Raw genomic sequence first — 12,392 nt, 5'->3', positions numbered from 1 at the left:
TTAGGCAGAAAAAAGCCATATGTCCATCCAGTTCAGCCTATTACCCTCCCATGTTGATCCAGACGAAGGCAAAAGGAACCCAAGGAGGTAGAATATGCTGGATTTACACTAGCAGTTTGGTTACAGTTTTAGTGCTGCCTGAGCAAGTGAATACTAGTAAGAAAATATAGCAGTTTTTCTACTGTACTTTTCCTTCTGTTGTATCCACTCCAGGCACCAAAAGTCAAATTCTCATTAATTCGTCAGTACAGCCTTGAAGCTCCTTCACAGAATCTCATTTTCTGCTGTTGTAAAATGCATAAAAGATAAAAAATGCAATTTAAAGGGCCAATCCGGCAAAAACATGCCCCCTTCACCTGATTGCCTGTCACTCCTCCATGTATTGCAGTCATTTTCCTGGAGTTCATCCTCCTGTCTGATGCTTATCAGACAGGCACCAACTTGAGGCAGAGATTTTTTTTTTGTTTCATATCTATCCCATGATGCATTAGCTGAGGCTATACCATTTTTGCCTGCTGAGAGGACAGTTTAATTATATTTATATTTACGTAACTAAAATATAGACCATAAGTATATACTCAGTATTATAACTGTGTGGCAGGAGTCGTGTGATCATCATCAGTAACTGTGATAGGAGTGTCTATATTTATGATAAGAATTATGTGATAGCATTACATAGACTGAGAAATTGTCTAGCAAATTAATCCAGAACCCCAAGTAGATCTGAGTCGGTGAGAACTGTGATCCCATAACCATCTGAGGAAAAAGAGGCCAGGAGTTTCAGACAGAAAGAAATAGCTAACCAATGTAACACTACCTTATATAAATTGTGAGAGAGCTGCATAATGAATGAATTAAAAAAATCCCTAGAGTAGCCCTTTAGATAGCTTTTTTTTATATGTAACATGTTTTTCACAGCATTTTTAGTGGTATTTCTGGTGATGTTTTATTTATTTAAGGTCAGTAACTTTTTCTTGGGATTTTTCAACTCCCATAGAGAAGCCTATGGTAAAAATGGTACACCCAGGGCATTCTGTGTTTTAAACAAAAAAACACCATTAACCCCCAAAACGACACATACCAAAATTCATTGTATCATCCATTAGTTAAAAAATAACAGCAATTGTCATGAAATAATTGAAAAAAACCCCAAAACAATGCTGTGCTTATGTCCTCCCATCCAGGGCATGTGGATGACCCTCCACCAGTCTTTGTTTACAGGCTGCTGGATCAGAGGAGGATTGATGACATCATTATTGCTATTTTTGTCTTCGGACCTTTGCTGCTTTTTTGATCTACTGCACAACCCCTTTAAATGTGGGTGTTCTCATCACGGTGACCCATCTGTGATAGAATGAAGTATGTTCACGTCCACTGAACGCATTTGTTTTGGTGATCAAATCAACATAATTTGATGTTTAATGTAAAGAAGCCAATTTCTAGGCAAACATTTGTTAAATTAACTTTTATTTTTACATTCTGGAATGAAAAATACCGCAACGGAAGCTGTCGCTATTTTCACAGTGCTTTGTATTAATTTAATCTTTATGAAAAAAAAAATCTAATGCTTATTTACACTAAGATTATAAAGTATAAATAAAGAAGTGTCATCTTTGTGTCTAGGAAAATATACATCTTTTTAGGCTCACACTTAACCCTTTCCAATCCACTGTCTAATGTCTAAAGACTTTCTGATTGAAGGCTGTACAGCTCCGATGTCAGAAGACGTCCGGCAGGGTATTCGTACTGTAGATTATTGGCTGCTCTGTTGTCGGGGGCCTCTCCATCATGTCCCACACCGCAGTACTGGCTCTAGACAGCAGATGGCACCATTGTATAATGGCAGAAAGAGAAAGCCCCCTAGGAAACCCTGAATCCAAAATTGGATTGCAAAGGGTTAACATAAACTCTTGGTGTGTGTGTGGCCTCTAGGGTTCCTTGGATTCATGCAGTAAAGTTACATCAAAATAGCAAGGCTTTGTCTAAGAAAATGATGAACTTCCTCTCTATGCATTCTTTTATGCTTAGAGGAAACATTGGATCTTAAACTTTTGTCCTCACCCCCCTACTTCCCATCATTTATATACAGATGAGAGTAGATCAGCCATGGCTGCACATTTAGACCCCGAGCAGTAGATTAAATAGATTTGAAGTTTAGCACATAGATATGTAAATGGGGATATATTTTGACAAAAATGCATTTCCCAGTCACTTTAGAAAAAGAATTCATAGAAACCTGATGAATAATCTAGCAGAAGGAATTATGTCAGGGCACACATTATGGTCTATCTCTGCAGCATCCATTTGTTTTCTTTTCTCTATAGCTTCATACAATATGGAGAACCACAAGTAGATCCTACAGAAGGCACATATGGTTTGTAAACTTGGTCTTCAGTGGTGTGCAGTGGAGATTTTCATATGTCCTATGAAGAATTTACTGCACCCTCAAACCAATTCTGGACAGCATCTTTGTTCTGCTTTACCCAGACGATATTGGCTCGTGTCTTCTCTATAGCTTGTTCCAAAGTAAGAGTTGCAGTGCCAAAACCAATGTTGTTATCCGTATTAAACTTTTTAAAATCCTGAAGCTGGTGAAAAAAAACAGTGATGTTAATTGGTCATCTGAAAGTAATTTTAGTACATTGACATAAAAGACAAAAGCAAGTTCAACCTTTTACACTTGCAAACCTAAGTAAAGCCAGAAGAAGCCAAAGACCAATTTGTCAGAGTGGAATAATTCCTTCCTAACCCGCAGTGGAAATTGGAAGGATCCCAGGACCAATAGTCTAGATTATTAAAGTGTACCCCAATTTTTTAATTTAAATGTACAGAATATGTCATTCTAAGCAGTTTTGCAATATCTTTTATTAGCCTATTCTGTACATCTCTCTTAAAAAAAAAACCAACAAAAAACCCCTCTTGTCTAAAAAGCAGCTATGTGAAGACGGGGCTGAGAAATCCATCTCAACCTAGCTGCAGAACAGTCATAACAGTACCAGATGTGTCTGTAATGTTCTCTACAGAACAGATGCAGACACAAGTGTTCAGTTGTGTATAACAGTGTCTAAAGAAGACTATTCTATATACTTTATTTCCTCTAGCACTGTATCCCACCACTCCCATGTGCTTTACTGTCCTCCCCATTCTTATGCCACTGCAGGCCCTGGGTGCTGTGAAGGGAAGTCGTTCTATTCTCCAGATGGCTTCTTCCCTTTGCAGCATGCCTGCTTGCTGCTGAATCTGAGACATTGACAGGTATACGCTACTATATGTTACGGCCCAATGCACTGTGATTGGTTGCAATGGGCAACACAGATTTTGGGGGGGGGTTTTGGCCAACTTCAGAAGAATGTGGTGCTGGGCTACATTTCCACGGCTCCCCTGTACAACAAATGGGATTATTTAGTGAATCCTGCACTGAGCAGGGGGTTGGACCCGATGACCGTGAAGGTCCCTTCCAACTCTACCATTCTATGAAATGTCATTAGAATGTTGTTTACCTGGATATATTTTAATTAGATGCACAAAGAGGAAAAGAAAAACTTGCAAAGGATTTTAAAAAGTTAGGTTAGTGGGGCAACATGCAGAGAGACCCATTGGTTAGTCCTGAGTATTTCGTATATTCAAAATAGCTGACACTTTAAAATTACTATTATTCCTAATTCCACTGAATAATGCATATATATATATATATATGTATGTGTGTATATATATATATATATATATATATATATATATATATATATATATATTTTGCAGTCGCCATCCTGGGACGAGCTTTCTGCTAGTTGAACATAGGGGCAGCGTTTGTGTTCCTGACAATACCCGTCAAGATTATAGGAATAGGTGTAAGGTCAGGTTAACATTCTGGAAGTGCTTTAGTAATTTGCAGGAAATTATGTGACTTACAAAACCAGTTGGGGAACACCGTCAAACTTTTGGTGTGCCTAAGGCTGGATTCACACGAACGTATATCGGCTCGGTTTTCACTCCGAGCCGATATACGGTGTCCTCATCTGCAGGGGGGGAAGGATGGAAGAGCCAGGAGCAGGAACTGAGCTCCCGCCCCCTCTCTGCCTCCTCTCCGCTCCTCTGCACTATTTGCAATGAAAGGAGGTGGGACGGGGGCGCGGCTAAATACCGAGAATTAGCCCAGCCCCATCCCGCCTCTCCTCATTGAAGTAGTGCAGAGGGGCGGAGAAGAGGCAGAGAGGGGGCGAGAGCTCAGTTCCTGCTCCTGGCTCTTCCAGGCTCCCCCCCTGCAGAGAGAGACAACGTATATCGGCTTGGCGGGAAAACCGAGCCGATATACGTTCGTGTGAATCCAGCCTTAAAGAGAGTAAAGAACATGCACTTAACTATTTTATGTTTTACAATTGTTTAATACAAAAGGTTTTCCTCTTGATTAGCCCTAAAAGCATAAAATTAGGCCAGTTTCACATTTGCGTTGGAACCTCTTGCTGGAAGTTTCATCACAGATCCGGCTCAAACTACCAGAAGAAAAAGCGCTGCATGCAGTTTTTTTCTTCCGTCCAAAAGCTGGATGGAAAGCGGATGGACCCCATTATACTCAATGGGTTCCGCCCATCACGGTCTGGTTCCATCCAGAGATGGAACCGTTTAGCTTTGGGGATTCCCCCATTTCCTGCTCCCTGAACGGATCAGGAAAGCCGAATCCCCAACGCAGGTGGGAAACCACCCTTACACTATACTAATTTTTATACTGGGTACATACTGTAGTTCAATGCTGCCACACAATTAAATGGACAACATAAAGTAGCCTTTGAAGTAAATTTAATTACTCTGTTTGCTCTCCCTGTCAAAATAGTCAATGAGCTGTTTAAATATTGTAACTTACTTGTTGTAAATCAAAATCCGTGTTGAATCTTCTACTTACTCCACTAATCACATTACCAAAGGACATGCCACCACCAATACTGGGGGACAAGAACAAACAATAATGAGTGAATGAATAAACTATTAAATAATATGCTGTATATGTAAATATAATTAAATAGAAAAGATAGGAAGTTACATCTTTTTTAATTTGCAGACCATTTTAGCAATATTTGCTTTATCCATATTATATATATATATTCAGAAGGATTGCTTATAAGCTCGGCATATCGACAAAAAAATGAAGCTGACAAAATATGGTCCATTATAACAATAGCAATTTTCTTTCTTTACTTACTTATCAACAAGTATTTTCCAGTTGGCTCTAATGAAGTCCCAAGCAAGGTTTTGGCCTACCACATTATTAGCAACATTGGTAATTGTGGAAAGAGTATCTTGTCTGCGGATTTTATTGGGATCCAAGGAATATTCCAGCAGTCTGTCAATTCAAAATATAAACTTATGAGCAAAGATCAGTTCTTGCAGAGCATGATGTGTGAAAATATAGTACATTCTATGTTTATCATGCTAATTGCACCTTTTAACGTATGTTAATGGGTGGCCATTCATTCGAGTGGCCAGCATTTAATGCTACATGTCCCCTGCATACATATGTACACCCCTGGTTATAACCGCTTATTGCTGTAGAGAAGCTGGACTCATAGTTTAAAAGGCGGTTGTCTTCATGAGATAGCCTCTTTATACTGCTGCTATAATCAAAACTGGCCTTAGATTAAATTGCTTCCTGCGTAGGATTATTTTGGCGACTCTCTCCTCATTCCCTCCTCAACCACCAATAGGAAAGTAAAATTAACCACAGGCAATAAAATATTTACCAAATGACACTGTTGCAGCGTGCCAGGGGCAATTTGGAAGTGGAGCTAGAGTGCCATCACAATGTCAGCCCTGACTCACATGATTGCACTTTCGATCTCTAGGTGTTGTCGCTAGCCAGCTAATCAGCCACTCTTATATATGTATATATTCCAGCCCTTCCTCTCAGAGGAAGCCGGTTATTCCTCTGTTAGTGAAGTTCTGGTCTACTCCACATATTGCTGGTGTCATTCTACATGCAGATACTGTAAGTCCCTGGCGTTCATACTATATTGTGGTGTGATATCTGCTTCCTATACTGTGGTATCTATTGCCTTTTTCATCGGTCTATTGTTATTACCATATCTATGTAAGGTCAGTTTAGGAAGCCCACAGATTCCAGACAAGGGGCTTCCCTCATCAGGGCACGTTTGACAGGGTTTATGCCGGATTAGGACATTAGGGTGAGATTTTCCTTTTCCTCCTCGTTTGGTTTTGTATTCGTTGTTTTGTTCTCTGAGTTTTACTAGAGTGTATATCTGTCCTCTTGGGCAACTATTACATCTGATCTAGACAAAGTGTTTTAGTGTCTCCTCAGACATAACTGATGGCCATTAAATCATGAACATTTGCCCTCTTGTAAACGTTCCTTTAGAAAAGTGTTAACTTTAAGGAAGGAAAAAGATTTAAAAAAATGGATCAGATTTTTCATCTCATTTACCTATTCAGGATAAAGGGCTCCTTACTACACGCCAGAGCAGCTCGAAGTTTGTCAGCCTCTTGTGCATTAGTGGTGGTGTTGAACTGTTCCCATAGAAAATTCCACTCGTCTTCTCCCCCTTGAGCTATGGCATTGCAGTAGATCGTGGACCTCAGATTGGGATGAATCCTATTCACACAGAAAACAACATCAGTTACAGTTTACCATATGATCAAGGACAGTACGGAGAGTCAGACCATCTGTATACTGCTGGTGCCTTCAGCAAGAAGCAAAGGACTAAGCAAGCACCCTATACCATCACTGTACCAATCATAATACAATCCATAGTCTTGTTCACATTTATAACTATGGTTAACTTGTATCAGCACTAGAGATGAGCGAACGTACTCGGTAAGGCCGATTTCGCAATCGAGGACCGCGATTTTCGAGTACTTCACTACTCGGGTGAAAAGTACTCGGGGGCGCTGTGGGTGAGCGGGGGGTTGCAGAGGGGAGTGGGGGGGAGAGGGAGAGAGAGAGAGCTCCCACCTGTTCCGCGCTGCTACCCCCCGCCCCACCACACCACGCCCCGCCCCCCAGCAACCCCCGAATCTTTGCACCCGAGTAGTGAAGTACTCGAAAATCGCGGTGCTCGATTGCGAAATCGGCCTTACCGAGTACGTTCGCTCATCTCCAATCAGCACCTTAAGAACATTCAATGGACATTCAAAATTACCTTCAAGCTTTCATAGCTAACATTGCAGAATATCCAATGTTTAAAGCTGTCGTCTAATGATCACAATTTTTTGAGCATACAAACACATCTGCTTTAGTTCATACTTACTTATTGATTTTTGTATTTTTCCACTCCTGAAAGAGTTCAGTGACCAGCTGCTCACATTCTGCGATCCCATAACTACAAGCCATACTGACTGCATTTATTTCATTGTATCTGTAGGATAAAAAAAAAACATCCAGAGGGACACTTAAAAATTCATAGCAGTTATAAGGGCAATACCAAAAATCCAAAATGTTTATATATTACCCTCATTACTGTTAAAGGGATTGCCCATGATTAGAAAACATGGTGCATTCTTCTAATAAAAAGCATAGGTAGAGTGTAGTAATATGGCATAGCTCCATTCACTTCAATAGAGCCGAGTTGCCATACCAGGTAGACACATGGATTGTAGAAGAATGCAAAGAATTTTCTAAATCCGGACAACCCCTTTAAGTTTTTAAAATCTATGAAGTTCTTTGTAGGTCTTTCTGTCAATATAATGATTCTCTTTACTTATAGGTATCCTACTTCTCCTGATCAACTACATTTTGGAGAGTTAAAGGGGTTTTCCAGGATACTATTGATGATATATCATCAGAATAGGTCATCAATAGTTCATCAGCCTGGGTCCCCCGCTCAGGATCCCAGACGATCAGCTGATCGGGCACCTGCTTACAGTACCACAATACACTGGGGTCAGAGCAGAAGCTACTGCTCCAATCCCCGTGTAGTGGTCGGTGCTTGTAAATGCAGGCACACCTCCCATTGCAGGCTACAATTGCTGGCAACTACACAGGGGTCCAAGCAGTAGCATCTGCATTATTTTATAGTTTCTAACAGAAATGATGGCACAGTTCGAGATCTGTCGTATGACAATAGATACTACTGGTGCTATTCTTTCCACCAGTTTTAGTGAATTGGAATTTGCCTAAACATAGCCCAGTGTCTATGTGAGGGTCTATACTGTGCAAAGACCTAAGGCAAATGGTGCAATGAACAACAGTTCTTCGGTATTTCTTCATCAGTAAGATGCACATATTCATGATAAAGGAACTGGGAATGGCATTTTCCTCTGACATTTCGAAAACCAAAAAAATTGCTGCCACAATTTTTTTCACTTTCAAAACAATTGATGAATCATAAATATAAAAATATGTGCACCTCAAAAATACTGCATTTTTTGTAATTAGTTTGAATAGGTCAGTGCAGTATTTATGTAGTACCAGTAATGACAATGTTTTCTGCTAATTTTAGGAAGCTATTGTTAAAAGCCCGGGTAAATAATTAGCTTAGTTTCATAGTAATTGTACTTACTGTTCTGTTAATGTTTCAGGTCTATCCTTAAAATTATTTGTCGTAGTATTAAAATGCCAAAATAGTGGTTCAACCTGCTGCTTCATGTATTTCTGTTAAAGGAAGTTTGCATAATTAATTCTCATTGTATGGTTTCAGGCTGTTCCCATATGTTTTACCCGAATAGGAAGCAGCATCAGAGAGCGGTACTGCCACTTGCTGGTTGCAATGATTATGCTTCCTCTTAAACAGAGGGGACATACTTATTGTAGTTTCCATGCTCCCAATGAGTCTTTCCAGACTTGGTGGGAGTGGAATTCAGAACGCAAAAGCATCCCTAAACTGTTATGTGTGATCTTGAACTAAATTTGATTTAGGGCTCTTTCACACTGGCGATCGCGATTTCACCACGAGAAAATCGTTTTGTTCTGGCAATTTTTGAGCATCAGCAATGCTTTTTAAAGATAGCACATCACTTCACTGCCACCCGCAGTTTTTGAGCGCAAAAGTAGATAGGAGTTTCTAATGTTAAAAATGCATTGTATTGCATGAAAATCAAAGGATCGTGCGTTGCGATAAAAAGAACGCTCCATAGGGAAACAGGGGATAGAACAAAAATTTTTTTAAAAATCGCAAAACACAGAAAGATAGGACATGCTGCAATATTTTTTGAATGCCACATTGAATGAGTGAAAACATCGCAAATGGGAACGAAACCACTGAAAATCATTGGTTTCATAATTCTGCATTTTCACTCACTCTCGCATCACGCGATTTTATTGCAAGTGTGAAGGCAGCCTAAGGGGAACCTGTCAACACCTTTCGGCCCCATAAATGACATTATAGGGTTCCAAGGTGATAAAATGGGAGCCCCAGAGAAAACAACGCATGCACACAAGGCGACTCCTTCCATTGTCATTGTAAAGCTCGTGCATACAGCATTCAGAAAAGAGCCACGCTGAGTGCATGCGCTAGAATCGGGGGATTCAGTGAGTATGAGACACAGTCTCCAGGCCTCCCGATTTCTCACTTTGAGCCCCATAACGTAGTTTATGGGCTCAAACATGCTGATGGGTTTCCTTTAATTAAATCAATGTGATTTACTTTTCACTATGTTAATGAGAAAGATACCAAGTTTTGACATTTTACCTTCATTGGCCCGTACACATCAGAACGATCAAACATCTGCGTAAAGTAAGCGAGACTGTTCAGAGCTGCCTGCCAAGGCATGTACTCCACGTCCTTGGAGAGAAATCTCGTTGTTTGAAGCGCTCTCATAGTGCTTATTATCTGAGCTCTGAAAACCAACAAAAACCAAATAAAAATCCCTCCTCACACTGCTGTAGACAGGTACTAGATGGAGTGCAGCCAGAAATGTTTTGTGTAACCTGCCTATTTAGTTTTATTCCTTCCCTTTGCTGTTTCTTCTTAATGTACACTTCTGTCTCCATGTTTGCTGCTGAGTGAGCACTTTATGATTTGCACTCAGTAGCTGTGATGTGCTCTGACCAATCTACTGCCCCCTCTACCCTCTCACAGCATCTCACAGAGACTGTAACATGATCCCTCCTCCTCCTTCCCCTCTCATAAATCAATCTCAGGCCAGTCTCACATGAACAGATTTGATTTGTGAATTCCGTGATCATTGTCCGCACGTATGATATACAGTCTTTGAAATGCATTGACTTTCGCATGTGGATTTGTGCGCATGTTGCTACAAGTGGTATAAAGACAGCAGAAATTTGTGAGCAGACAATGCAGGACAAAGTCTGAGGAGCAACACCCCCATCCAGAAATCAACTACTCCAATACACAAAAAAGGAAGGAAACAATTGTGTACCTCTATTAGTGACCTACAACTCACAGTTAGAGGTACTAAGGAAGACTGCAAAGAGACTCCATCATACCCTACACAAGGATGACCGCCTGAAAACCATATTCCCAGACCCTCCGCTTCTGTGCTATAGGCAACCTCTAAATTTGAGAAACATTATAATGAGGAGTGCATTGCCCCCTGACACACAAAAAGGAACTTATCCCTGTAAGGTAAGGAGCTGCAAGACCTGCTCACATGTACTGACTGCAGACAGGATACAAAGCCCCACCCCACAGCACGACTATAAGATCCCAGGAACATTCACATGTTCCACGTCTGATGTTGTGTAACTGGTCCTGTGTAGTAAATGTCCGGTTGGGGGCCTTTATGTTGGGGAAACAGGACAAAAACTTAAAGCGAGGATGAGATCTCATTGCCACACGATTAAACAGAGAAAGACAGAATTACTTGTGGCCGAGCGTTTCTCTAGTCATGAACACAACATAGAACGTATGAAAGTTAATATATTAAAAGGCAACTTCAAATCTCAGCGTCGCAGAAGAATTTGGGAGTACAAATTTATAACCATCTTTGGTACTTTCAACACAGGCCTAAATTTTTCAAGAGGGTTCATGCATGACTGGCAATTATGAGGAATTTATAGCACAGATAACACACAGGCCTGTTGACCCCCTAACACCAATTTAGGGACCATAAAACTTTAACATCCCTTATTAGTTGACTAATTAAGTACAGTGGTGCCTTGGGTTAAGATTTTAATTTGTTCCGTGATGGAGCTCTTAACCCTAAACACTTATCTCAAAACCAGTTTCCCCATTGAAATGCATTGAAACGCCATTAATCCGTTCTGGAACTCCCAAAAACATGGCAATTTTTGGGGTACACGAAAAAAATGTACTTATAAATAACAAATATCGTATAAAAACACAATACAATAGAATGTAGTGCAATAAACTGGTTTTATGAAGAAGAATATGGAGTACAGCATTTACCTTGGAGATCAAACGACTGAATAATGGAATAACATAACTGAATAACAGAATCTTATTTGCTGAAGACTTGAAGATGCTGACAGAGCTGAACTGAATAACTTAATTGAAAAACTGAACAACAACTGAAGAACTGAATGCTATTCACTGATTTTTGCCCTTTTTGCCATGCTTTCCACACTTTCATGTCCAGGGGTTTTCAATAAAAACCTGTTCAATGAGCTCTGTTTCATCCTTCCTTTCAGAATGTTTCTGAAATGGGTTAAGCAAGTGTCATTAAATAGCTCCGTCCACTCGCGTAACTATACGGGGTACAGGGGATGCAGTTGCACCCGGGCCCAGGAGCCTTAGGGGGCCCATAAGGCCTCTCTTCACCATACAGAGAGCCAAGTACTATGAATAAAGCATTATAGTTGGGGGCCCTGTTACAGGTTTTGCATTGGGGCCCAGGAGCTTCAAGTTGCATCTCTGGCTCAGTCGCATGCCCAGTTGCAACTTTTTCTATGTGTTTCTTTTGAATAAAGTCTGAAAGTTTCTCCAACATTCCCAACATTTCCTTTATCTCACTTGTAGAGATCACCTCCTCCGCCAACTCCATGTCACCCGCTTCCTGAAAAACCTCTGTGTGCTGCTGCATTTGTAGCTCCTTTAGCTCCTCTGTTGTCAGTTCTTTGGAGTGCTCCTCAATGAGCTCATTGATGTAACCTTCATCCATGTCCAAGCCCATAGTTTTGCCGAGGGATACAATCTCCTCCACCACTGGCTCTTTGGGTTCTTCCACCACTACCAATTCAAAGTCTGTTTCAGACACAACCTCAGGCCATAGCTTCTTCCATGCAGAGGTCAAGGTCCTCTTTATAACACTCTGCCAGGCCATATCGATAATTCTGAGGCATATCACAATGTTATAGTGGTCCTTCCAGAACTCTCGAAGGGTGATGTTTGTGCTCTCCGTCACCTCAAAACAGCAGCGGAACAGTTGCTTAGTGAGCAGCTTCTTAAAATTACAAATTACCTGCTGGTCCATGGGCTGCAGGATAGGGATGGTGTTGGGTGGAAGGTAGAGAACCTTTACAAACCTGA

At 40.7% G+C, this 12,392-nt stretch overlaps 1 protein-coding gene across 1 annotated transcript in view; it reads right to left on the bottom strand.

Annotated features, from left to right (window-relative positions):
• Positions 1-1,483: 1,483 nt before the first annotated feature.
• The window catches only part of LOC136612426 (aminopeptidase N-like), a 63,701-nt gene continuing 52,792 nt past the window's right edge, over positions 1,484-12,392 (bottom strand). The window contains exons 15-21 of the mRNA XM_066592773.1: positions 9,633-9,780; positions 8,505-8,596; positions 7,254-7,361; positions 6,431-6,598; positions 5,195-5,335; positions 4,859-4,937; positions 1,484-2,588 (exon numbers count right to left, since the gene is read on the bottom strand). Coding sequence (XP_066448870.1) covers positions 2,424-2,588; positions 4,859-4,937; positions 5,195-5,335; positions 6,431-6,598; positions 7,254-7,361; positions 8,505-8,596; positions 9,633-9,780 — 901 coding nt within the window. The 3' untranslated portion in view covers positions 1,484-2,423. The remainder of the gene's footprint in view (positions 2,589-4,858; positions 4,938-5,194; positions 5,336-6,430; positions 6,599-7,253; positions 7,362-8,504; positions 8,597-9,632; positions 9,781-12,392) is intronic.

The sequence above is a fragment of the Eleutherodactylus coqui genome, chromosome 2, assembly GCF_035609145.1.
Source record: "Eleutherodactylus coqui strain aEleCoq1 chromosome 2, aEleCoq1.hap1, whole genome shotgun sequence".
In the NCBI taxonomy this organism is placed as follows: Eukaryota; Metazoa; Chordata; class Amphibia; order Anura; family Eleutherodactylidae; genus Eleutherodactylus; species Eleutherodactylus coqui.
Note: the sequence above shows the minus strand (reverse complement) of the source record. Positions and strands in the feature narration are given on the sequence as shown.